This window comes from Aptenodytes patagonicus, chromosome 13, assembly GCF_965638725.1.
Source record: "Aptenodytes patagonicus chromosome 13, bAptPat1.pri.cur, whole genome shotgun sequence".
Taxonomy (NCBI): Eukaryota; Metazoa; Chordata; class Aves; order Sphenisciformes; family Spheniscidae; genus Aptenodytes; species Aptenodytes patagonicus.
The window spans coordinates 3,787,132-3,813,456 of record NC_134961.1 but is presented as its reverse complement, the minus strand read 5'-3'; the positions used below and the strand labels follow the sequence as shown (position 1 = coordinate 3,813,456).

Below are 26,325 nucleotides of genomic sequence, written 5' to 3'. Positions count from 1 at the left end.
ATTGGAAGTAGAATAGGCGGTCTTCATGTTGTAAGATGCTATAGACAAGGATTCCTAGGTTTTTCAGGGGTAGATATTTTGTTTCCATTGGACTTCAGTCCCTATGTTTAATATATGCCTTTTAAAGTGAATATTAAACAAACCAACTGCTTTTAGGGGAAAAAAAAGAAAATCCTTTTACTCACTGTAATGGGAATCTCAGTTCCTTGGTGACAGTGGGAGAATCAAATTCCTTAGGCAGAATTTTTGAGAAATATATTCCTCCGCATGAAGTCAGAGCCTGCATTGCCTTTCAGCTGCCTGGCTTGGACATTTCAAAGGATAATGATGGACAAGGTAATGCATGAAAAGTTCAATGTGCTATGTCCTGTGTCCACAGAAACAATTTTCGTATGGACAAGGATGCCTAAAAAACTTGAGATCTTGCATGAGCAAATAATATTAATGTAAAAATATTTTAAAACTGCTGTCAGAGTAGTACTTATTTTCATATAGCTGGTCAGTCCAACTGATAAGCTTTGTATGTCTGAACAGCATAGTAAAAATCTGTGAAGAAATGTAGTTGGTTGACTTTAGTTCATGCAAAAGACCAAGCCTGGGCATCTATTTCAGATTTTAAATCAGTCTGTTGATTTAAATCTTGCCAGTTCGTACTCTTGGCCTTTGAAAACTTCCTGTGTCATCTCGCCCAGTGTGCCATTTGTGCACATTTTGAGTTGCTAGTTCATGTTTTCAGTACTAATTTATGGGACACAATTTGCAGCTGAAACTTCAGAGAGTTAAGGACATCTTACTGGAACAGGAAAAAGAAGATTAAATTCAATTTCTAATAAAGTACCCAAGTTCATTTACCATACAGGTCCTAAGTATCTTCAGAACTAGGATGAGGTGAAATGGCTTACTTTTTAGATCTACCAACCCTTAAGCTTTGGTTATATTAATCATACTCAATTCCTAGCAGTGATTTACATCTGTTTTCATGATGTTTGATAGGAGACATTGTATATATCAATCTGTCTTTTCTCAGCCATAAAGCACAGACTTCAGGAATGTCCTTGAACCATCTCCCTGACACTTTATCGGTTATTTGAAATAGTCATTATGTTGCTCTTTGACCTCCATGCTTTAGGAAACACATTGAGCGAATTTTCATTTATAGAATTTTTATTGGTCTGTTTCAGATTTTGCAAGAACGAGGTTCCAGGATGTGAAGACAGTATTGAACGGTGACAATTTTTTTCTCTTTTATTCCAAGACACAGTGAATTGTCACACTGAAGAGGCTCATCTGCAAAAGAAAAAATCTGATTTAGACAATTTTCTGTTGATCTGGGTTCAACCATTTTTGCCTATAAGCTGGTGTCAACTGGCTGAAAGCGTTGCAAGATTACATAATGGAAATAGATGGTGTGGGAGTGTGTGTTAAGTTTTGGTTGTAGTGCATGGTTGTACTCTCTTGTGGGCTGACTGACACTGGTCATTTGAAAAGAAATGACCATGCACTCGTATTTTCCTCTGAGACATGTAGCACTTAATGTCTGGTGCTGGATGACCCAATGTTGATCAGTTCGGAGACATTTTCGTACTAATCATTGTAAACATTTAAAGGACAATGTAATTGGTGCTACACACACACACACACACATTACAGCCCACAAATGCAAATATTTGGGCCTACATTGTTTCAGAATCAGTGGCAGCCCCAGTCGACTGTGTTATACTGCACATTCCTTACGGCTCTGTGACATACTCTATTATGTAGTAACAGCCTAGGAGATCAACTGAAACTAGCATGTAAAAAGTTACACAACAGACAAAAGGTTTCTCTAAAGGAAGGGTGTATATATTGACTGGATTTATAGCATATTTTAATACCCAAAGGGAAGACTAAACTCAGAGAAAATGGCATTCATCTGAGTTATTCTTGGTGTTCCTTCTGTTAAAACAGTCTCCTCCTGCAAAAGTTATGCTCCAGTCTTAGCCAGATGTTTGGAAGGGGAATCAAAATTCACTTAAAATGAACAACTGAACATTCTGTTTCTTTTGAGATGTTTGTACTTATATCTGTGTTTGTGCTTTTATAAAATGCCTATAAGCATTGAACTGTGGATTATGGTAGAGATTTTTCAAGAGCTGGAGGTTGTACAGAAATATGGCTGGCTAGTCCTAGATCCCTATCTCTCTGACTGGGATTAAAATCAATCTTGAGTGTGAACACAAGCTCATCCAATTGAAAAACTTAATTACTTCAGACATTCAGGATACCTGTAATCAATCTTTCTCTTTCTATACTGTTTCAACTATGCAGTTAAAGAACACTGTTTGAAAACATCTGGTGCAGCTTCATTAGTTTGTCCTTGATGAAGGCTAATACACAAGACTGGAGCTTTTTAATACACTATGTTTTGAGCAAAATCTTTAGCACATCTTTAAAACACTTAATGAAATTGACGGTATAAAACTCAGCTTTATTGACTTATGAAAGCAGTGGAAGGGAGTTTCAAAAAGCTACAAGATTGTTTTGAATTCTAAAGACATTACAATTTTCATTCTCAGTAACTTCAGAATTTATGCATATACTCTAGGTAATCCTTTACGCAAAAGCCTGATTTTCAAACACCCAGGGTCTACTTTTTTTTTTTTTTTAAAAGGACCTATTATACATTGATAAAAGTTTGGCAGAAACAATTTGTAAAAACCATTTCTACTAAGCAGGTTAAGCAGTGGGCTAAATGTTTTGTCCATGCATCTAATGCTTGAAAGGGTTTGTAATGCATTTTGCGACTTGGATGTGGTCTGCACAGGAAGCTGCTGGCCTCTCCACAACACCACATAAAATGTTTGTCTTTTTTTAAGATGTTAAAACTGAATTGAATTTACTGAAAATGTAATTGTGTAGGGGGAAATGTTTATACTTTTATACTTTTTTAGGCACCCATATTTTATCAGCTTAAATTTAGCACCCAAATTTCCCCTAAATAGTAAGAGATTATCTTGTGTATCTGAAAATAACAATAACAGTTGTCTGTGTTAACTGCATATTAAAACATTTCCTCTGCTGCAGTCGTCACTGTGTTTTTAAACAGTATGACTCCACCGAATTCTGTGAGCTCCATAGCTCATGGAATTGCAGCCAACCATGTTTCTTGTTGTTTTCTTGGTGTGCTCTACAGAGTAATTTGGCATTGGCCTAAGTGGATTTTAATGCCTAAAATATCTGCTTTACAGTGATCCTTCTGAATCAGCATTTCTGTTGTCTCTCTTATTTAACCCAAAAAAGACAGAATATTTTATTTCATAAAGTGACATTTTCAAGAATGACAGCAGCAAAGCATGACTAACAAATTGAGCAAACTGAACAAATTTAGAATATGTAAAAGAGTGGGGTTTTCTAAGTATGTTTTTTTCAGTATTTTCAGTTTAAAACCATGCTTTTATGGTGAGATTACCTGCAATCTAGTTTACATTGTATCCCTGTTGTAGCAAATTTTGGGGAAATGAGTGGTTAATCATTTTGCACTTTGTTTCCAATACCTCACAAAGATCTTAAGAAAGAAAAAAAAAAAAAAAGAGAACTTCAATAGGCAGGTACCTTGTAAATTATTTTAAATATGCTGTTGTTTGAGACCACCTGAACTAACTACTTTCCTGTTCCTGCTAATGTCATTATTGCTTTAATTTTTGTGAACATTTGAGGCTTTCAGATAGATGGAAGTGCTACCATATGCCTTTTTCACGGCATTAAGAATTGATCCCCAAATAAGTTTGGTTTCTTTTTATTTGACTCTTGTAATTTCAAATAAAGTTAGCTACAGTAACAAGATAATTGCATTAGAGTCCAATCTACATCACCAGGTTTTGCAAACATTGCTTTGTCTGTTAAGATCTTGCAGGATGAGGTAATGTACCAATATGGTTTAAACTGGAGTCCTTTGTCTGTTTCTTTTCTGTCATTGGGAGAGTATTTACCCCTAGAGAACTGCCTATGACTATGTAAAGCTGATGGGTTCACTAGGGGGCTGTAGTTGAAAACCTATGCTGCAAAAGCCTTTTATGTGAACTCTGGATTTACACAGCTCCTCTATTCGTAAATCAAAACAGCATTCCAGGTTAGAATTTAAGATCCTGAGCACGAAGAGATCATAGCAGAAGGAAATAAAGCAGGAAGAGAGAGATACCAAAACGTAACAGTTAATCAAGGTGACTTCTCATGAAAATCTAAGTTCTATGAAAGATACAACTCTAACCTTTTGCTATACAAATATTCAGTGAAGTTGTTTGGTGTGTTGTCCATGGAACAGGAGGTTACTTCAGCAGATGATTAGTGGATTTTCAGTGAAATTCTTTAAAGGCTTTTACATGACAAACTTCTTGCAAAACTTGTTTAAAAACTGAGAAGTTCAAATTTACCAAAGAAATTTCTTGCTTTGAGTTAGGAAACAGATAGCATACTGTTGGCCTTAAGTTTTGTCAGACGCTAATTTTCTGTATTGGAGATGACGTTTTTTTGACTTCTTCAAGCAGCAATTAAATCAGAGTTTATCTGCAATGAACAAGTCATTCTGAAGCCTCTAAGACGTGAATGTCACCTGGTCCATAATAACTGTCCAAAAGTATAGTCTGACTCAGCAGCTCCCACAGTAAATGTGAAATAGATTTTTTTTTTTTTTTTTTTTTTTTTTTTTGGACAAAAGGTTACCTGGAATTTTCTCCCACTTACTGTGGGGTTTCCATGGATTATGGCTAATTGCAGATTGTTATCCCACAGTAATTTGTGTGTCAAAGGCTTGATTGTATTTAGAAGCTTATATTGATTCTCTACTGAACTTTCAGTCCTCAGAATCATGTACTCAGAAAAGTTGGAAAATGTACTGTCTTTTTTTCAAACTCAGCTAGGTTTCTTGTAATGATAAAAGTTCCCTTCACCTTTCATTGTAGCATTAGTAAAAGATATTTCTTAAGAAAGTGAGCTCGATGTATTCATCCAACTTTTTTGTCTTCAGATTTTCTTTAGACAATAGCTGTGTAGCTCCATTTCTAGCAATGTGAATGCAGTTATGATTGATTAGAAACAGGACTATTTCCTGAAGATACCAAAATGGAATCAATCTCCTCTTTCTCTGAGAGAGGGTTTTTTTTCAGGAGAAAAATGAAAACTTCTAGCAGATTAAACAAAAGAAAACTTGATTGCAGGCATGCTTAGGGAACAGGTCTGTTGAGTAGGATGATGGTGTTTTCAGAAAACTGCTTCTCAGAACAGAACACTCTATTCTGTGAACGTCTATTGAGGTTGCTGAGAGTTGTCAGTCTCTTTTTGAGCAGTAGAGAGCAAATTAACCAGCAAATTAACACACATTAATTACAAATTACTATTTTTATTAGTATTACAAAAATTAATTTGGAATGCAAAAATGCAGTAGTATCTGATTGAATGAAATTACCTAGAAACTGGATTATAATGTGTATTGTCCAATCATTCAGGTATACTGGAATACATTCCTTGAGAAGTACTGAGAGAAAAGTGAATTACTGGGCTTTTCATGGAGATCAAAGTCAAGTGAAAGAGAGTTTGGAGATGAAGCCTGAGATTTTATTCACTTGAGATGTGATAAAATCAGAAAGTGTCATTCTCCTATTTTATTCTCTCTCTCGCTACATCAAAAGCATCTTTCAAGTTTTTCAAAGTAACTTCTTCAATCAGCCCTGAAAGGTGGGGCCCTTGAAAAGAGATGAGATTTTGTTACGCCTTTAACAGTACCTGTTAGCTCAGCACGGTAGGATTAAAACTTCCAGTGGTCACTGGAGAAGTGTCTTTTCTAACACAACAATTTTGAAATACATACGGTCTGAGGATGCTGCCTGTTACTTCATTATAGTTTAGACTGCAGTTATCTCCAGCTTTAAGGACAATCTCAGGATCTTACCTGGGTTTATGTGTAGAATTATTGATTCTTAAGATAGTATAAATATTTAGTTTTAAAAAAAAAAGTGGAAGGCTCTCTGAACTCATTGTCATATAACTTTTACTTCTTTTGGCTCACAACAATCAGGAGCTGTCTTTAAAGGCTTCTTACTGAACTGAGGCTTTAAAGGGCTAAATAGATCTTATTTTTCAGTTTGCCTAAATGTGTGTCAGACAGAAGGAACTCTTTCCATTTTCAATGCAGAAATGCTAAGGGCTAAAATCCTTTCCAGGGCTAATTTGAAGTTCCGGAGACACATAACATTTAAAAAGCAGCTAGTCTGTTTTTCTTTCAACTCACACACTCTAAAATAATTTTTACAAATGGCTGAACCAATTGCAGATAAAAGTGTTCACATATGGCTTGGAATTTCAGTATCCAGCTTGGTAAGGAATACACTAGAGAAGATAGTACACTTACCCACCACTTTATTATGGCCTATGCTGAAATCTAACAACCTTTATGAGCAGCACTGGCAATAGAGAGACTTTGAGGAGGATTCTGCCCCAGGAAATTGTCGCTGGATATTTCATTGCAACTTAGCTGTCCTTTACTTTAGGAAGGTCTACCCTTAGGCATAAACTTCTCACAAGTTCAGTGAATAGATACTGCTGCAAACATAGCTTTCTGGGCCCATCAAAGGGTTCTCTTTAGGATGTTGTGTGTTAATAACTACTATAATGAGAGAAACTTTTTAGAAAGTTATTTTGCTACTTTGGGGGTGGGTGGAAGGGGAGGAGGTTCTGTGACAGTGCTCTCCTTGCCTCAGAAAGCTGAGCCTACATTTTGACCTGACTTAACACCTGTTGAGATTTCCAGGCCTGGTCATCTGAAATGTAAGAGTTAATGTATTTATGTACATGATTCTTGCTCCTTTTATAGATTTTTCCAAAAGCTTATGCACAACTTTACTCAAATTTAACTTGGCTCACGTGTACTTGCTAGGATGAAGCAAGTGCCAAGGCATGGTAAGAGAAATGTTGCCAACCTGTCTACCTGGAACTGAAATGGGATCACCAAACTGAAGGAGCATCAAATGGCAACTATTTCTACCTGCTTCTGTCCTGAGCCTCACCTTAGCCTAGCTATGAAAAATCTATTTCCTATGGGCTCTCTAGGCCTACCTACCCAATTCAACAGATGTTCTCCCCCCCCCCCCCCCCCCCCCAAATCACTGGTCTCAAAATTAGTTGTGCATCAGCTGTCTGTGTTAATATCCAAGTGGCCATACTTACAACATGTTTTTTCCTGGATAGTGGATTAGCAATAACACTTCATTTTGTGCCAATTCATTATCTTTGAAGTGTTCTTACTGCAGCAAAGTTTGAGTTTTGATCTGGTTTTAATGCTTTTGCATTAGCCAAAACTCTTAACACAGACATAGACAAGAAACTGAATCCAGGGAATTTCCCTGGATAAAACATCTGCTAGGGCTTCCCAAATCATTTGAAGATGGTTACAGTTAACCATCATTTTTAAAACAAACATACAATTAAAATGTGTGTGTATTTTTTTAACCTCCTTTTCATAACACTAGCGTATTGTAAACTGCATGAAATAAACCTGTTTTTTCCCTTTTAAAGTCTGATGTCTTAAATCTTTCTTTTCTAAATCCATTAATGTTGACATTAACAGTGTAATATCACTGATATGCCTAGATTAGCACTTCAGATATAAAATATAGTTGCATTTTTTTGCAGTGATTCAAAGCAGTAATACTTTTTCCTTTGTAAAGGAGACGTATCCTTTTCTGCTGTCCCAAAGACTGTGTCACAAAAAAATCGTGTTTATTCAGATATATATATGCTGGGAAATTAAGGTATTTCCCTTTGTGTTTACTATGACTGTTGCTGACCGTTATAGTAGGACAGTCCCCTCTGGTATGGATATATAATCACACAAAAAAACATGTACCAAGTTTTAACTAATCACTTTGCATACATTTTCTTTCACGCAACTCACAAATCACCCTGCCTAACATCACAGATTTATTTTAGAATCCAGTACTTTGCTTTTTAATATAAATGCTTCTTTTGTCTGAAAAATTAAGCTAACTGAAATTGACACTTTGTAATAAGGCCAACATATAGTATAAGAAATGTAAATAAGAAGTCACTTAGTACGTTTGCTGCAAAAGTTTTAAAGATAGAAATGGCTGAAGGAAGTAAATGATTAGGTAGCCACTACAGGTTGCTGAAATTATTCAGGCAGTTTGACAGCCGTGCCCTGTACAAGTACAGAAGAGTTCATAATTCAGTATTAGTATTGAGAAGACCACTGGACTGCTCTTATTTTCCAAACTGCTAGTAAGAATTAAGTATGAGAAGCTAAGACCTGTGAGCTCTAAAATCTTAGAGGCTATGCAGTTACTTATGAGGTGAATTTCATCTTAACAGTTTAATCAGTTTTAAATGCAAAGCACATTCTAATCTTTCCTTATATATCCAGCAGCTTTAGTAAAATGGTGTCATTTCACTAAACTGATTTCCTGCATTTTAATTGCATTTGAATTTTACTAAAATAAGTCCTAAGTACAAACATTGCTCTAGTAGAATTAACTAATCAACGTGTGCATCTACATTTTTATCAGACTGTCTTACTAGAAGTATTTGCACTTTACAGTCAACCAGAATTACTTTCAATCCAAATTCCTACTATATGTATCTAGCTTCAAGTGTCTTAACCCGTCAGCAAAAGTGAGAGCATAAAAGGGACAACTGTGTACCCTGAACCAGAAACCAGTTAATAAACGGGACATAAACAAGTAAGTCATTAACATCCTGTTTGGATCTTTTATAACATTTAGAGTTTATTTGGAGCTAGCTTTCCTTTCAGTGGGAAGTTTCACTTCAGAAAGATGAAAATGACCCTGCAAATTCATCTTTCAGTGTGCTGAAGTCTTCGCCTGGCAGTCATAAACACATAGTCCATATTCATGTGATGTTCTCTGGGACTGCAGTCTGTACAATTTCATGAGACGTTCTCTGGGACTGCAGTCTGTACAATTTCATGAGATAAATCCTGTGAGTGGTGTGTTAACAGTTTCCCCTAAACCCCACTGCTTTTGGTAATGTCACTGGAATTGCTGGGAAAGACACACAGGGGAGTACGTGTTTGTCCTGGTTCTACTGTGGGCATTTGCTACTGGTGAAAGATTTCTTAGCTAGAGTGATCTTTAGTCCAATTTGGCATAGCCACTATTGTACTTTAACAGCCCTGCTGAAAGTCTCTATTCCAAATAGGTGCAAAGACACCACCAGACCTTCCAAACGTATTTTCACCAAGTAACATGCAACTGGTGTTTTCATTAAGATCTTTGAAACTCCCCTCTTTCCCCAAGTCATTTGTGACTGTCAGGATGTTTTCTGTACACACAGCTGCTAACTTGTCCTCCATCTCTTCTCCAGCACTTACTAGTTAAAAGGAATAAAGAAATTAAGGCAGATGCTGCCATAGGTATCCATGCATTAGGAAAAGAGAAAGCTGGGCAGGAGCGAGGGCCCACAGGAAGGCAGGTGTCCTATTTTACATCCTTATGATACGTAATTGGCTAAAGCACAAATGTGAACAGGAACCATTCATTCCAAGAGAACATAATTACTGTTAAATAACTCATTTGTGGAGAGAAGCTAAATGAGGAATTCATGAGAATAGGGCAAGTGGTCCAAGAATTTGGTTTGTTTATATGAAGATACAATCATTATTTAGCATTCTTAAACATTTCTGTGATACGACACTTTTTGCATTTCTCACTGCCATAGGAAGATGTTGAAACTGCCCACCTGCATGGGAGGAATTCGAGCCCAAGGCCAGCCTTCACCAGTAGAGGTGAATCCAAAGACTGAAGAGTCAATATCAACTCTTTCTCTACACCTGGTAGATGTGTGATTCCAAGCACAAACTCAGACCCATCCTGGAAAGAGAGGTTTCTTTGATGATGTATAGCTGTTGCAAATATGTCCGTGGAAGCTTTGGAAGCAGTTTGTCCTTTTCCATCTCTGCTGGCCATGAGGTCTCTTAAAAACATTAGCTAGTTGACACCCTTTTGAGATTTAAAACAAAGATCAGGCAGCACCCATTGCTTTGACAGCTCAATGGTTTTCTTAAGACCAGCCTAGAGAGGTAAAAACTAGAAAGAATACTCACCTTCTCCATCCTTTCTGTAGGAGTCAAAACCAAAATAAATTTAAATGAGAATATGAATTGTTCAGGGGAAAAAAAAGCCTGAGAAGAGCTATAACAGATGACTCAGCTCATCCCCTTGGCTAAAAGCAGGAGCGGCTACAATTAAAAGACATCTTGCTTAACTTACCTTTAAAGCCCCAAGTGATGAAGGCTCCATACCTGTGCTCCCCGCGTTAGGCAGCCTAGGGTTGTAGCGTCTTTGCCAGTAGAAGGATTTTTTTGATACCTCACCTCCATTTTTCTTACTGCAGTTTAAACTGATGACATCTTGCCCCCTCCATTACCGACACGAATTGTAGATTATTGCCTCACCCTGTGCAACAGCCTTTCATTTTCTCAAAGGCAGTTGAAAGCTCCATGTTGTGTACATCATGTTTCAAGCAATACAAAAAGCAAAAAAATTAACAATTTTAAGTGGGAATTTTAAAAGCCAAATAGAACAAAGTATAAACAAAAATGTCCAGCAATGCTTAGATTCATTCTGTCAGCTGTAGGTGCCAGTTGTAACTAAACCCCAGTTGCCTGGGGTTATGAAGAAACAGAATTCCTCCGGCAGGCATTTTAATGTGCCTAAGATGAATTGCTCTTGCAGGTGCCTGCTCACTAGGTGGGCTGTTGGGCAACGAGGTTCCTGACTTCAGTACCTATTTTGATTAGGGCTGATTCAAATCTAAGTGATTATTTATTGAAATAGTTAATTCTAGAGCTCCCGAGAAACCATTTTGAACTTTAATACTACATAGAACATAGTTCAAGAAACATTAAGAAACACAGACTAGTGCAAGGCATGGCTAAGCCGAGGTTTCAGGACTGAAATTTCTTACGTTTCATTAAAATTAGAAAAGTAAGTCAAAGGTGAGAACAGAATGTGATTCATTCCCTATATGCCACTAAAAATGCATTCTTAGAAACCAAAACCAAGAAAAAACAAAAAAAAAGCCACAAAAAAAAATCCAATGAGAAACAAAACCCACAGAGCATAACGCATGTTGCCTCTTAAAAATCAGGTTAAACAAAAGCAAATTGGGGCCAAACGCACAACTAAAGACCGCACCAGAGGAAGCCACTGTCAGTCTCCGCGCTTTCCAGCGCCCCACGGAGCCGGGGACAGCCCCAGGCCGACGGTCAAGAAGGGCGGTCGCTTACGGCACGGCCGCCGGCGGCAGCAGTCCTCCGCTGCGGCTCCTCAACCCGCCCCGACCTTCCTGCCGCCTCGGAGCGGCGGGCAGCCAAGACTCGCCCCGCGGCGGGACGCTGCCCGCAGCCGCGGCAGGCCCCGCAGTCGCTTGGTCCCGGCCCCGCCCCGCCACCCGCTCCCTCTGACGGGCACTCCCGCCCGCCCATCACCTGCGAAAGCCCCGCCAGGGGCAGAGCCCGCATCCTCCAATCAGAGGCCCGGCCGGGCGCAGTGGGTGGAGTTCGGCTAGTCTCGCGCGCGTCCCGGGGCGGGCGCGGCCTGCTAGACCCGCGCTAGCGCCCTTCCGGGGAGCGGGCCTTTTCGGGGCGCGGGCGGTCTCAGCGCCCGAGGTAAAGACTCGCTCATTTTCTCGACGGGAGCTTGTGGGAGCCGCGGGGCATGGGGAGGTGATAGGGCCTGGGAGAGCCCCGCTGGGATTCCTCCCTGCGCTCCGTGCTCAGGCGTTGTTCTGGTCACCTCTGGGTCCTGTGCCGCGAGGATGCGTAAAGCGTGGCGGACGGATCGCACTCGGGCTCAGACCGCGCCGGCGCAGCGGTACGGACGGGTCGGGCTGAGGGACACACGGCGCTACCGCGCTCCGCGCCGAGGAAGGAGGGAGGGAAACTCCGGACCAGAGACAAAGGGGGGGAGCCGAGCCGAGCCGGGAACATCCGGGTCATTCGCTGCCGCTTCAATCCGGGACACGCGCGGGTGCTGCGGCCGAGAACGGTGAGGCCCGGCCGGGCGAGGGGCCTGGGACGGCGGGGCCCGGCGCGGCGCGCAGGCGGCCGTGGGCTGGCGCTCGCCGCCCGTGGCGTGAAGGGACGGGCGGCTGCGGGGCGTGCGGGCCTGGCGGCTCCTGCCGCGGCCGCGCGGCTGGGCCCGCCGGCGCATCGTTGCTCGCCTCAGGCGGGCTCCGCGCCTCCCGCGGCCCGCTCCCGGAGGTCTCGGTCACCGCCGGCCGAGCTCGCCGAGGAGGTCTGTGTTCCACGGGGCCTGCGCGAAGCGGTCCCCGCCCCGACGAGTACTTGCCCGGGAGCCAGCGGGCGGGCGCCGGGGCGCCCCGCGCGGGCCTCGGACGCTGGCCCCGGCCCCTTCGCAGGGCCCGCGGGACCAGCGGCCTTCGGCGGAGGCCGGCAGCGCTCGGCCCTGCCGCGGCCGCTCCGGGCGAAGTTACTTGGCTGGTCGGGCAGCGAGACCTCCTGCCGCGCGGCCCCTTTGTTGTTCTTGTGACTGCGGCAGCCGTTCGGCTGGTACCGTCTCTTCTACTTCTTTCACGCCGCAGGCAGGAGGAGACTTTCTGTGCCGGTCCAGGGTCTGCCTGCTTTGATTAAACCTCAGCCCTTGGCTTTCTCCATCTTTCTGAAAAGTAAAGTTTGTATGGTTTTGGGCAAACTACTCCAACTTACAGTTTCTTCCTGTGTCAGTATTCAACCTGCAAAGTAAAAATGCGAGGCTAGCAATCATCGATTTTTTTTTTTTCTTGTTGTTTGCAATTAATAAGAGCTATTGAAAGTTCTTGAGACTTAAAGAGCATGTTGTTGATGTATTCAGGGACTTGTCATGGGTCAGAATTGTGGGTGTGATTGCTGTTTCTGTGGCACGGGAACACTTCTTTCCAAGACCTGCTTTTTGTGTTTGGAAGTAGGTTCCCTCGTCTCCCCCATCAGAGGGTATAGATGGGTAAGACGATCTGTAATGGAACACAAAGTTTGCGCCTATTATGAGTGTGTTGGTTTTGTTTTGTCCCTTTTTCCAAAATAGGTGGTAGTACAGCAGCAGAGGCAAGCTACTGAGTAAATTTGGAAGTTTCAGTTAATTTTCTAACGAGTTGATAGCAGTAAAAGGGACATTGCTACCTCTTAATGCTGGGGTGTTTGGGGGGATTAAAACCAAACAAAACGTGAAGACTGGTCTCTTAGGCTTGTGTGGCCCCTGCAAGGTAGGGTTGATGTACTTCCTCCAGCACAAAAGTTTGTGTTCTTTCCAGTGATGTAGCGCATAAATACATTGGGACTTCAGTTCTGTTCATTAGCAGTAAATTTCTCAGTTGAAGAAAGCAAATTAGATGTGATATTTAAAAAAAAAAAAAAAAACAAAAACCCAAACTTAAGAACTGCGTTTTTTGTTTGTTTGTGTGGTTTTGGTGGTGTGTGTGGTGGGTTTGTTTGTTTTTTCTAATTTCTAACTTTCAGGTTAATAGAGATGTCTTGCGTTTGCAAGGTATTTCAAAAGCTTACAAGAGCTAAACTTAACATACAGATATTTGGGCAAACTGTTATTCCAAAGGAGAGAGAGGGAAAAAAAACCAAACAAACAAACCATGCACATAAATTACTGAAAAAGATAAAAGTAGCAGTGAGAATATCATATCTTCAGGTTTAATACCCACTTAGTATCTCACTCCTTCCTGCTACTTCGTAATTTCTGAGACCAAAATAGATGCTGAGATGATCAATCTCAAGCTCCAGCAGAACTAAAGTTAAATTCTTTCACTGAAGAGCTGCTAGAGAGTATATATTGGCAATTTGTTAATAGATTGATTTGCTTTTGAGGGGGTGTTTATCTAACAGGATCTCAATTTCTGAAGTGGGCTTTCAGTCGTCTTTTGTCTCTACCTGGTGGTAGTTTGTGATGAGGTTTTAGGTGCTCGTCTGCCCTTGTCAGGGTAACTGAAGCCTGTGGAGACTGTATACATGAAGCCTGTGGTCTCTCATATACACTGAAATTTTGGATGTAGTCTATCAGTGCTTGACTAAGTCAAATGCCTCAAGATTTGAAAAGGTATTTATAGAACATAAGAAAATCTTTGATTTACTAGGGCACAGTATAGTGCATAACCAGTTGCAAAAGCAAGCAGGATGCTGAGCCTGAAAACCTGGGTTTTTTTCTGTTGAAAAGTTACTTGATTGGCCATGTTCTGTAGGACGTACGTTGTTTATATGCCCTTTGAGAAGCTGGCATTTCCCTTGAGGTGCATGTAATTAATTGGCTGTTAGCCACAGGAGATATTACAGGATGCTTTCAAATATATGAATTATATCTTTCTTGGCAGAAAAGGTAGCTGAGTTACTAAACTATCTAAGAATATTTGAATGGTTTATAAGCACAAATAATTTAATCAAATTATTATGGGAAGATTAGTAGTATTGCAGTGGACTACCAGGTACTAACAGCACAACTGAAATTCTACCATATATTCAGTAGTTCATTTGCATCTGTTGCAAGGGCATGGGCTCACAAAATATTTAAAATGACTCCCTGTATAATGTGGTTAAGGGAGATTTTTTTTGTTGTTGTTCTGACGATATCTTTTCAGCGGCTCCACATCTCCTGTGTGTGAACAGACTAAAATCTGAAGTGGTACGTACAGTTTGTGTTGACAAAGTCCAGCAAATCTTCTGACATAACCAAGATAGAGATGCGTGAGTTGGGAATCCTAGAGGAATATTGGACTGAATATAGGATTTTTTGTGTGTGCGTATTTACTGAGTGTTAATGGTCCCTTTTTAAAAGCTTTATCTGACATGAACTTAATTGCTAGTTTGAAGTTGAAATTATGGATTATGGCCATCCATGCAAAACTGACTTTGAATAAAAGCTAGAAGGAGGGGTTTGAAATACCAACTGTCCTAGGAACTGCATAAAACTCTTAATCTGGTGCTTTTAAAGACTTTTAGTTAAGGTGTCTGCACTTCTAAGTCACTTTTGCTGATGTGGAAGTACTTAAATTGGAAGCGTGCTGGCTTCTAATCTTTAAAGGGTATGGCAGATGAACATGAGATGAACATATCTGTATAACTTACATGGAATAGGTCAGTGCCTGGTAAATCTTTTCAGCATGAACATCATGCTAAAGGGCATAGCATGAATGTGTGAGATTTCTAAAACAAGGATCTCTGTGAGCTACAATTCATATGGTTATAGTAGTAGACTGCAGTACTCTTACAAGTAATCTACATATTAATAGAACATGAATTTTGCATAATTCTTAACCAGTGTTTAAATGTTTGTTTTAATAGAGTGGTAACACTCCTTTCACTAATTCCGTGAGCTTGTTTAGTGGAAGAATTCTATTCTCCTGGCTGTCATAAAGGCTTGTTAGCTACGTGTGGTGTTGAGAACAAATTGGCTTGACTTATCCAACTGCTAAGTATCAGCTCTTATTTAAAATGGGTAGAAGTGCAGTAGGGAGGAGGATTAAAAACCTTCATTGGAGTTTGTTTTGACTGTGTGGCTAATGAAACCCTGGGTTTAGATACAGCTTGACAATGAAAAATAAACTCTTGCTTTGACCACTGTTCTGGGTGAATGGAGAATCCTCCCCTGAATTTGAAAGCACCACTCTGTTGCAACCATCATGTCTAGAACTGTTCTTGCATCACGTGCGGTAGTGACCTGTGCTCTACGTGTTTATTCTGCAGTCTCAGTCATCATGCTTGGCTGTTAATAAGGCAGTGAAGGTGCAGAAAGATCATTCAGTTTATACTGGAATTGAAAACCTGCTTTGTGGAATGAGTGGGCCACTGGCTCTTCCTTAGTTCAGATCTGTATTGCTGTCTGTTCCTGCTGCTGTCTAGAAGTTGTATAGTGGCATCACTGCAAAACTGAGGTGATTTTGTGAAGTTCTGTGTCGTGTTGCTTTTGTGTAGAATACTGGCTTTCAATGGGAATTTACAGTCTAAAAATAACATCTCTTATTCCCCTGTTTGTTGGAAACAGGAGCAGGACAGGTGTTTGCCCACAGAAGAAAGCCATACCTTTTGTGGTGTAGTAAGGAGATAAATAGGTGTTTATCAGTTGCACAAGTAGGAAGTCTGAGCACTTTTCCCATTACTAATAGTGTTTCTGTTGTCAAGCTACTGTCAAAGTTGTTTCTAAGATGTGGTTCAAATATAAAACACAAGGTGGGGATAGTATTTTGTAGGTCAAGTCCAGTAACTAAGAGGTTGTTGACATGGGGAAACTTGATGTTACTCCTGCTGTTAACTTCTGCAGGGTGTGCAAAAACATGTCTTGGCTACAGTAGTGAAAATCAGAGGCCAAAATATTTCCTGAGTTGAGCAGGGCTTATAAACAGATAATATAATGTGTTGTTTACACTATAAGTAAAAGTTTATACTAAAAGCAATTATTTTTGTTTTAGAGGGATTCTGAATATGTCTGGCATAGCTCTTAGCAGACTTGCACAGGAGAGAAAAGCCTGGAGGAAAGATCATCCATTTGTAAGTATGAGAACTGTCACATTTCTGACTCTGCAGTTATTTTGGTGGTGTTATGATGATTTTTTTTTTCCTTTACCCTAATGTGATTTTTTTATTATTAAATTATTTTTTTAAATAAAAAAGCTGCTTAAAACTATGTAGTGCAAAAAGAAATAACTCTGTGTAAAGATAAAATATGTCATGAAGTATTCTAAGTACATTTTCTGAAATCCTCACCCTTTGGCTTTTTGCCTTAATTCAGGGATTTGTAGCAGTACCTACAAAAAATCCAGATGGCACAATGAATCTAATGAACTGGGAGTGTGCTATTCCAGGAAAGAAAGGGGTAAGACTTACTGTTGTCCTAACATCTCACTTATGGTGAAAAGTAACATAAGCCTGCTCACGCATTACACTGACAACTGAGAGTATAACTTATGTGTAGTTTAATAGAAATGCTTGGATCCTGCTGCTACTTTAGAATCTGGGTGGAGTGGGCTAAGAATGATACTGGACAAAATACACTATGAGCCTGTTCAGCTGTTGGCACTGACCACCGTAAGTATAAAAGTTTTCAGAGGAGTGTGTAAGAATCGTGCATTAAGCAAATTTGAGATTGTCTTCTGCTTCATGCCAGGGTTTATTGTGACTTCTGTTCTTACTAAATGCTGGTTTGTGCCCTAAAGCTTGAAAATTAACACTACCAAAATGTTGCTTCTGCTGGTTAACTACCGGTACCTTTTTTGTCCACAAAACAGTGAGACCCTTCAGTCCTAGAGAACTGTAGCATTGTTTTTAACTTTTTGGATTTCATGGAAAATAATTCTGCGTTATCAACACGGAATGTCATTGCCTTCCATTTTATGGAATTTTCTCTTTTTGTATTAGGAAAAGAAGAATAGAACTCTCAAACATTGTTTCTTTTTATCTGATTTCACTTGTGCTTCTGTGTCCCTTTCCTTAAACTAACAAGGGAAAGGAAAAAGTCTGTAGAGACCAGAATTGTTTATTTTTATCAGCTTGATCTGGTTCTAGGGGATAGGACAAACACAAACTTTCAAGTGGAAATAATCATCAATGCATGAAACTTGTTTGATTTTGTACACTGCCATTATAACAGCTCATTCTGAGCAGAATCTTGTTTCTATTTTTCAAGATGTTACTTAGCATGTAGAGATTATTCTTGAATTCATTGGATGCAGTTGTTTCTTCTGAGATAATACTATTAATTATTTGATGCTTTTCATTCTTTTGGGTCTTTAGTGTTTTGCATTGGATGTGTGACTACTTTTGTTGCTTCACCTGTTCTACTGCATTTTGCCAACTTGCTTAAGTCCCCTTAAGATCTCATTTCTTAGATCCTGAGAAGACAGTGTCTTCTGCAAAACCTGCAGGTTCTGTACTACTGCCTCAGTTCAATGCTGAACATGGCATTGCTGTTATGGTTATAACTTAGCTCAATGCTTTGGTAGTTGTCCATACAACTCAAGTTAGTTCTTAAAGAAGCACCTAAAAATAATTTGATAGTGTAAGGAAAAACTCATCCCCTTGTGTTCTGCCAAAACAAGATTACCCCTCATAAAAGCCAGTTATGTACCTTATCAAGATGTCACCTTTAAATACTTAGGTAAAACCTTCTTGCCATGTGAAATCTTCATGCTACCGCTTCAAGGTTTTGTAAACCACAAAATGGAGCAAACAAGACTCTTAAAGCCAACTTCTTGCCTTCTAGAAAATGCATCACACCAGGAAAAGATCAGTTATGCTCATGTGATTCCTGGTAGAGATTTATTTAAAAAATCGGGGTTTTCACTTGAGTAAAAATGCTGTCTCTTTAACAAGAAGCATCATGCCTTGTTCATCTCTACCAGACCAACCAGTTGCTCTCTGTTGCCTTTGTGTTTGGAGGCACGCTGTACTGCAGCTGGTTCCCCTGAGACAGATGAGTAGTTGAAACCACCAAAATGCTTTCTTGTCAGTCAGATCAAAAATTGAAGTAAAGTGGTGTTAGTCCTGGGTTGGATATCTCCATTCACTTTTTTGACAGCAAATCACTTGTTAACTACCTAGAATTTGACTCAAGAACATCTGCAACCTGTCCAGTAACACAATACGATCTTGATGATACTGCTGTCATATTATTATCTTAGTAAGGCTTTTGAGTGTCTGCTATCTTTCACCCATATGGTGTGTTGCTCTATCAGAAAGACAGTAAAAACTTTTTGTTGACTGTTCTGGTGTTCTACTTGAAGAAACTACTAAAAGCTATTTGTCTTCCCCTATGACTGCAAGCAAATAAAATAGGAAAAGTTTATTCTATCAGAATGCTCCTCTTTTCTAAAAATGGACAAGTTTGTCTCCTCTGAGAAGGTATGGAGAATAGATATTTCTAATTGTTGACAACTGACTACAGCTGTTCAGAACAAGTTTAAATACACTATAGCAAATGTAATCAAACTCATTCGCTTTTTAAAAAACCATTATCTTAGTATTCTCTAGCAAGTTTTTTTTTCTATTCTAGCTTGAGACTTTGCACAATAAATACCAATGACAATGGAGTACTTTTTCTTTTTTGGGGTGGGTTTTTTCTGGTGGTGTGTTTTTTGCTTTTTTCTTTTTCCTTCCACTAAAAATCACATAATTCAGGTAGGAAAGAATTAGGGATTTCCTCCTAAGGTGGTCTTCAAACATACCTGTCTGTGCCTGAGGATAAGATTTGATCACTTATGCTGATAATATGGGAGACCATCTTACTCCAGTTTGTTTTAAAGAATGAACCCAACACTTACTTTCATTGCAGTGTTTCCATAGCAAGGGCAAGTTACAGAGAAGTGGTCTGAATTTTACATATGTAATAAACTTTTATGTATTTCTACACTTCTTACCAGAAATCAGTTTGTCAGAAGATGGGCTTTTTTCCTTATTTCCAAGTAAGATGACAAGGAAGTATATATTTGAGACAGCCTTTTTGTCCTTTGCTAGATGTTTTTCCTTGTTTATATGGCTCTCTTGAGTAGTGCTGTCTTATTTGGTTGGCTCTTTAGCATGGGAACTGCTCTTACCGGTGCTCTTCCCAGTTTCTAATGGGGATAAAAAGCTGCTTAGAATTTCTGTTACACAAAGAGATAGAATCTGTGAGACTACTTGCTACCAAATGCAGACAGGGTTAGTTTAGACCAGTGAACCTCATATTAACTGTAGCAATACTACAGTACTGTCCGAATTTTTTGTTCATTTGTGGTTTTCATGTTCTCGTGAGGCAAAACAGAAGCCATTTACATCCATGTGCTTAAGGGGTGTATCCATATCCTATCTTCTCAGACTTATTTTAAGTGGGGGTATAATGGCCCTTTCCTCATTGCATGTGTATCATGTAAAACTTTAGAAGTATTCTGTTCTCCTATGTACTATGAAAATTTTACTTGTATATGGAATTATTGGCGATGATCCTGACTCTGTTGATGACTCGGCAACGTTTACTAGCTGTGATGCAGTGGAAAAGCAGGGTTTTCTTTCTTCAATTCCTTATATAGGTAGGATAATTTGTCTCAGTCTAGACAGTATGCTACAGTGTAGGACAGCTATTTCCTACTGTGTAGCAGAAGGACGTCTTGTGCTTTGCCTGAGAAACTGTATTCTTGATAAGCTGTTTTCCACAAGCTTGACTTTTCCTTGCTGTAATCTAAACTCTACCTTAACTTTTATAGACACCATGGGAAGGAGGCTTATTTAAACTACGAATGCTTTTCAAGGATGACTATCCTTCTTCACCCCCAAAATGTAAGTAAAATGACTAAAAAACACGGGTTTATTAGAACGGTGTTAAACTAGTCCTTGAGGTTCTATGAACGGTTATTACTTACAGATTTTTTTTTTTAAAGGAAAGTTGCTTTTTTCTTTTTTTCCCCCCACCCACCACTTTGCATTTAGAAAGTTGTGATGAAATGAGTTAAGTGTCTAATATAACAAAATTGGGAGGGAAGGGGATTGCTGTGTGGGTTTCCTCTAAGTTTGACAGAAGCACCACTTGAAGCGCTTGCTGCTTGATCAGCACTCTTTGGAAACAAATAGGTAGGCATAGTTAGACCAAATCCCTTTGCATGTTCTTACTGTTAAGTTGGTCTTCTAAGCCAAGAACTCAGGAAAAAATAATGGGGGGGGGGAAAGTTCAATCAACTTTAACCTTTTCATCGACTTGCTCTAAAACATGGATCTGTTCTTTTTCTGATACAACAGACATCTTCAGATACCTAGTTTCCTTGTTAAGTTTTAGAATTTTCCTTATTCCAGCTCTAACTTAGCTGCTTTAGAAATCTGAAAACATCTATTGCCTTGCCTAGTTTCTTGAATTGGCTACCATCTCAAATCAATGGCAGTGATTACAAATGGCTTTTTTGACAGCAGTTCATTTCTCATTTCATTTTAGTGTTTCAGCTGTATCCGTTGTCTTGGCTATTCCTTTTGTTTGTTACCACCTAAATACATGGGACACAAGAGGAAACATACCTCTTAACCAGAAAACATTTAACATGAATATCTTGAGAAATACCAACTAGCGCATCCCGCAAGTGCTAAATGAACTGTCATGCCTTAAAATAAGATGTATATGTGACTAGTAAGACTCGTTACCAATGTAGCTTCTGAGTTCCTACTGAACTTCACTGAGCAGCTCATAAGCAAGACTTACTTGTGATGTCAGATGGATTAGAAAACTGCACTAACATGTAGATATTCCATATATTGCTAAACAAGTGTTCATTAAATTACTCAAGATGGTGGCTGTTGCATTTAAGTCATGTAAAGATTAAAGAAATGCCAGAATATAGATTGAGTGGCAGAAGGAGAGCCGCACAAGCCTACTCCTTCAGTCAGTCTTGCAATTTAAACTTGGTTCCTCTTCTTCAGTGCATCTTGATTAACATAAAGGAAAAGTGAAACTGAAAAAAATGCTAGAATCTTTGTCAATTTTGTATGGAACTTTCAGTATTTTAAAGTGAGGAGAGAAGAGATGAATGAAGGGCAGTATCTTTCCTTCATATAGTAGTATGTGAGGCTGTGAAGACAGGACTGGTTTAAAAAGGTCTTTATCACAAAGCTACTACAAACTATTTTGTCAGTTTCCATTCCTAAACCAAAAGATTACTGGTCACAATGATAGTGTTACATCACCTGGATCGATACCATAGATGTGATGGAGGTCCTACTTTAGGTGCAGACTGAGCCAAGAAGAAAACCAGTATTATTAGCTTCAGAAATCTGTGTGGGGTTTTTTTTTTTTTTTGGGGGGGGGGGTGTCTTTGGCCAGTTTTTTTTGTTTGTTTGTTTTCTTCCACTGATCTAAACCAACTCTCTGATCTTAGTCTTAGCGCTGCATGCAAGTAATTCTCTCTTCTTCATCAGGTAAATTTGAACCACCATTATTCCACCCAAACGTGTATCCTTCAGGCACAGTGTGTCTCTCCATCTTAGAGGAGGATAAGGACTGGAGGCCAGCAATCACAATTAAACAGGTCATTAATTGTACTTAGACATATTCTTAGCCCTTTTATTTGCTTTGCTTGCTTATCTTATGTGAATGTAAGATGTTCACTGTGTGTTCTATAGTTGGTTTCTAAGGGTTTTTTAACTGAATGTCTCTTAGTAATATCCATGCTTATGTTACTTCTATTCCTCCTTCTACAGATCTTGTTAGGAATACAAGAACTTCTAAATGAACCAAATATTCAAGACCCAGCTCAAGCAGAGGCTTACACAATTTACTGGTAAGTATCTTTGCGTATCAGCTTGAAAGCTGTCATATTGCCTACAGCTGTCTATTACTTATAGTATAACATGCAAATGTTTTTAGGAATGATCAGAGGAATTTTCTTACCTTCATGGCTGTATCTTGTGGAGATGCCTAACTTGTGCTAAACTTGAGCAAAACAGTAACTTCATGGTTAACAGGCCAGTGGAGCTTTTAATAGCATCGTAACAGCAATAAAGTGTGAAGACTCCCTTCAGTTAGACCATGATTCTCATTCTGGTTCTAGTCCAACATAGAATCCTTTCCCCTAAAGGCTGAGTAGTAGTGATGAGGCATAATGATTTCGTGAGACCAGTAATAGAAAAGACTGAATTAGGTGACAAGTCCCATTCATCAGTATAGGAGTAACTTCCTTCTGTCCAGTAGTGGGTACCTATAAGCACTTGTGCCTGAAGGATAAAGGAGAGCTTCTGTGATTGCTGTGGGAAATATACGGCATTTTGTGAAAACTAGATCTTCTGAAAGAATAGGTTAAAAAGTACAGAAAGCTTGTAGCTTTAGCAGAATGAAGTTTGCATTGGTTAGGAAAGGTGATAATTTGTGAGCTAAAAAGTACTCTTTTTTTTTTAGGGTTAACCTTAAAATTTTCCCACCATTAAAAATGGATGGCTGATCTATAATCTTTAGGGGAGCAAAACACTTTAAACAAATGCTTTTGGCACTGACAGCTACTGAAATAATGACCAAGATGGAAATGTGGAATTACCGTTCTGGACAGAAGAATAAGTCTCCAGGAGAGTGCCAAGTTTGAAAAATGGCATTTTATGAGACTTCATACGCAAGCTATGTCAAAAATGTCTGTTATAGGATCCTAGTGAAAAGGAAACATAGGGATGGGTAGTGCATCTCGAGTGAAGCCTTCAGTTAAATCCAATGTTATTTTTTTAAGTATCTACTGAAGACTTGATGGGACTGAGTGCATATGGAGGACAGTTAGGTGGCCACAGCTGTAGGGAGCCAGTAATGATGAGGCAGGCCTCCCCCCCCTTTTTTCTTTTTTTGTTTTAAAAAGCTGCTCTGAGGGAATATGGGGCAGGAATAATACACTTTTATACATGTGTAAGTAGTGTTTTATTTTTTTATCACCTCCCACACGCATGTATGTACAAAAACAGTCTTTGCTACTCTTGTTTCTGCTTTATTCTAAGTGCTTCTAGGAAAAAGATCTATTGAGAATAAAGTATTACACGTGGTTTTTGTTACTTCAAATATATAGTTTCCCATTTATCATCTTCATGTCTTTTGGTATTTCAGATGGGTTACCATATTTCTGCAGTCTGAGAGTGTCTCTCTCTTACTACTTAATGAGTAACTGGTAGAAGCAGCTCAACAGAGCAGGACTGTGTACGCACCTGTAATTTGGCATAGTTGATAAACACTGGGGAAGATGCAGTGTTGTTTAAATAGATGTCTTTTAGTCAAGTTGTTAAACTTCAAGAATAAACTTTGTCTTCAAAATAAGAAGACTTGTTCTCATTCCCAGGGATTGCTTTGGTACTGTCGCTCTGTAACTTTAGCACTCCTAATGTGCTAACCTACTTCCTCCTCTCTGCTGCAGGCATGCAGAGTCTACTATGGCAGGCATTCTTTTGTGTGGATTCTGAGGGTGTGAGACTTAACAGCTAGGTTGTGTTCTCATGTGACGGTGCAATATAACTTAAAGACAAATTTTAGAATAAAGTTCGTAAATTTGTTTGAGAAGGAACTAGAGTATTTTCAGTCTGTTTGCTGGTAATTGTTCATTGGATGTGACCAAAATTGGCTTCATTTCTTCTTCCTCCCCCGAAACTGTCAACTGCTGAGGATATAATTTGCTGCCTTTTTTTTTTTTTTTTTTACTGCAGCAAGCCTTCATAGCTGAAAGTAAGTTAAGTTTACTGCAAAGCTGTCTGCAAAATCTAGTCACTGTAAACTACCTTTGGCACAAGAGTAATGGTAACAAATTTTTGTTTAGCTCTTGACTGACACTTCTGACAGCTAATACAAATTACGGTGTTGAATGTAAACGGATGCTCTACTAAGCTACTACCATCCCTTGTTGGCCCAAGAATAGAAAACAAAAGAACTTGCCTTTTTATGTGTTGAGGCTTAATGACTGGTCATAGTTCCTTGAAGTAGTACTTGCTTGTTTAATCAATCTGTAGCAAGTATGCTAGACTTAGTGAACTACAGTGTTTTTTCAAAATGTTGAGCTAGCTTTTTTTCAACTGAAGATTAGGATAAACCTAACACTGAGTCAGGGGTCTGCAGAGATAAAGGCTGAAACTACCATACCATACCATCATCACTTTCCCATTCCTTAAAGAGTGCTTCCCCTCTCTCCCCAAAGCAGTAAAATCATACGAAGTCCACCAACTGTTAAGTGAACTGCTCTCATCAACCACTTTGTGCTGTTAGGATACTGGAATTTATTGTTAATGATCTCAGGTCTTAACATGGGGAGTGGAAAACTTATGTTCAGATGAGTAAGAATGCTTGCATATAAGGTACAGCTGGCCTTAAGAAAGAGCAGGCGCAAACCTGTTTATAGAGACTGGTATGGTATGAAGTCAGATAGTACAATTGTTTGACAACAGACGAAGTTTGGGAAGTAACTAGTTAAACAGTGCCTTACTTCCCTCCAGAGGAAATTATCAGAGTAATGATCCAGAAAAGCCTTTAATATACTGTAGTATTCAGTGAATTCCTACTTAATGGTTTTGCCTTCAGCAGTGACTTAGTTTCATATTGAAGAGAAATAAAAGAACAGTAACTCTGTAATATGGCCTCTGATTTCTAAAGCTGTAATTACCCTTTCTTTCTCTTCTACTCAGCCAAAACAGAGTGGAATATGAAAAGAGAGTTCGAGCACAAGCCAAGAAGTTTGCACCATCATAAGCGTCTGTCATGCAGCATCTTAAAAAGGAAGGGATTGGTTTGGCAAGAACTTGTTTACAAAACTTTTGCAAAATCTAATGTTGCTATGTACAATTAATATCCACTTAGGGGAGGGGGTTGTATGTGTGCCATTTTCCATATTCGCCACTTGTATACAGTTCTAAATTTGCTGAATTGCCCCCAGTTTTTTCATACAGGGTCTCTTCCTTCAGTCTTTTGTATTTTTGATTGTTATGTAAAACTTGCTTTTATTTTAATATTGATGTCAGTATTTCAACTGCTGTAAAATTATAAACTTTTATACTTCTATAAATTCACTAGTATCTCTAGTTACTTTGCTATCTGATGCAGGCATGCTTTAAAATGTTAGAACTATATTTAGCCTCTAGCTGGCTGTATTAAAAAAAAAAAAAAAAAATCATGCCCTCCACCCCCTTCCCTCCCTGAATTTGTTTTTCTATCTTTCAGAAACTAGGTTGTTATTGCTTAAGAGCCTCTGAGATCCAAAGTCAGCCAGCATCCTTATTCTGCATCACTTCCTTTGTGTTTATATGGCGTTCTGTCTGTGTTGCTGTTTAGAGTAAATAAACTGTTTATATAAAGGGCTTTGTTTCATTTATCTTCATTAAAATCATTAAAAGACTGCCATTTAAATGGCTCTGAACACAATTCAGTGCAAGTCCTGTTTTTAAGGCCTGTGATGCTGCACTTACCTTTTGTTTAGACATTGCCTTGGTTTCTTTTCCTTGCCCCCAACATGAGTGTGGCCTTTCTTTGGGCCCATAGTGGTAATTGCAGCTATTCAGCTTTGATCAGTTCCTTAAACAGTTTACAGAATTCTGACTGGCTAGAGACCAAGTGCTTACTGTGCATAACAGGATCAACATAGTGCTGTGACCACATTAACATAAAATAACACAAGCATTAGACTAATATGAACAGCAATAGAAGCTGTCCAAGGAATGCGAGGGGACCTACAGCAACTGGGGATTTTAAATGGTACTTGTTTATCAGAAATATTTCTGTGCCTTCTTCCGTATGTCAATGTATATAGCTTTTAGGAAAAGGACGTGCTCTATGCAATTACAGTTTCCTTCTGTAAAGGAAATCAGTT

The 26,325-nt window shown here is 39.2% G+C and overlaps 2 protein-coding genes and 1 long non-coding RNA gene across 10 annotated transcripts in view; 2 read left to right on the top strand and 1 right to left on the bottom strand.

The window, feature by feature from the left end:
- Positions 1–7,540, top strand: part of KCTD5 (potassium channel tetramerization domain containing 5) — a 40,606-nt gene extending 33,066 nt beyond the window's left edge. For both annotated transcript variants that reach the window (XM_076351178.1, XM_076351176.1), the window contains one exon: positions 1,182–7,540. In XM_076351178.1, coding sequence (XP_076207293.1) covers positions 1,182–1,211 — 30 coding nt within the window. In that variant the 3' untranslated portion in view covers positions 1,212–7,540. The remainder of the gene's footprint in view (positions 1–1,181) is intronic.
- Positions 1,208–11,572, bottom strand: LOC143166634 (uncharacterized). Of its 2 annotated transcripts, none has more exons than XR_012996429.1 (3): positions 11,495–11,572; positions 9,745–9,875; positions 1,208–1,287 (listed from the first exon to the last, which is right to left on the bottom strand). It is a non-coding gene; the product is annotated as an uncharacterized LOC143166634 (long non-coding RNA). The 2 variants fall into 2 exon arrangements; XR_012996428.1 differs by lacking the exon at positions 11,495–11,572 and adding an exon at positions 10,275–11,194.
- Positions 11,573–11,588: 16 nt separating this feature from the next.
- On the top strand, positions 11,589–25,813 carry UBE2I (ubiquitin conjugating enzyme E2 I). Of its 6 annotated transcripts, none has more exons than XM_076351181.1 (7): positions 11,589–11,674; positions 16,471–16,549; positions 16,791–16,874; positions 20,236–20,308; positions 21,929–22,038; positions 22,211–22,290; positions 25,148–25,813. In XM_076351181.1, exons 2-7 carry the CDS (start codon positions 16,484–16,486, stop codon positions 25,209–25,211), a joined length of 477 nt encoding a protein of 158 aa, XP_076207296.1. In that variant the 5' UTR covers positions 11,589–11,674; positions 16,471–16,483; the 3' UTR covers positions 25,212–25,813. The 6 variants fall into 6 exon arrangements, with proteins under 6 accessions (XP_076207296.1, XP_076207295.1, XP_076207294.1 ...); XM_076351180.1 differs by lacking the exons at positions 11,589–11,674; positions 25,148–25,813 and adding exons at positions 11,834–11,879; positions 23,589–23,805; XM_076351179.1 differs by lacking the exon at positions 11,589–11,674 and adding an exon at positions 11,839–11,879.
- The last annotated feature ends 512 nt before the right edge of the window (positions 25,814–26,325 follow it).

What these genes read in the sequence shown, in the direction of transcription:
- UBE2I (XM_076351181.1), top strand. Translation starts at nt 16,484, where the DNA reads ATGTCTGGCATAGCTCTTAGCAGACTTGCACAGGAGAGAAAAGCCTGG. An exon ending in CAGCAATCACAATTAAACAG is followed by an intron (nt 22,039 to 22,210) that starts GTCATTAATTGT and finishes CTCCTTCTACAG; the next exon opens with ATCTTGTTAGGAATACAAGA. An exon ending in GAGGCTTACACAATTTACTG is followed by an intron (nt 22,291 to 25,147) that starts GTAAGTATCTTT and finishes TCTTCTACTCAG; the next exon opens with CCAAAACAGAGTGGAATATG.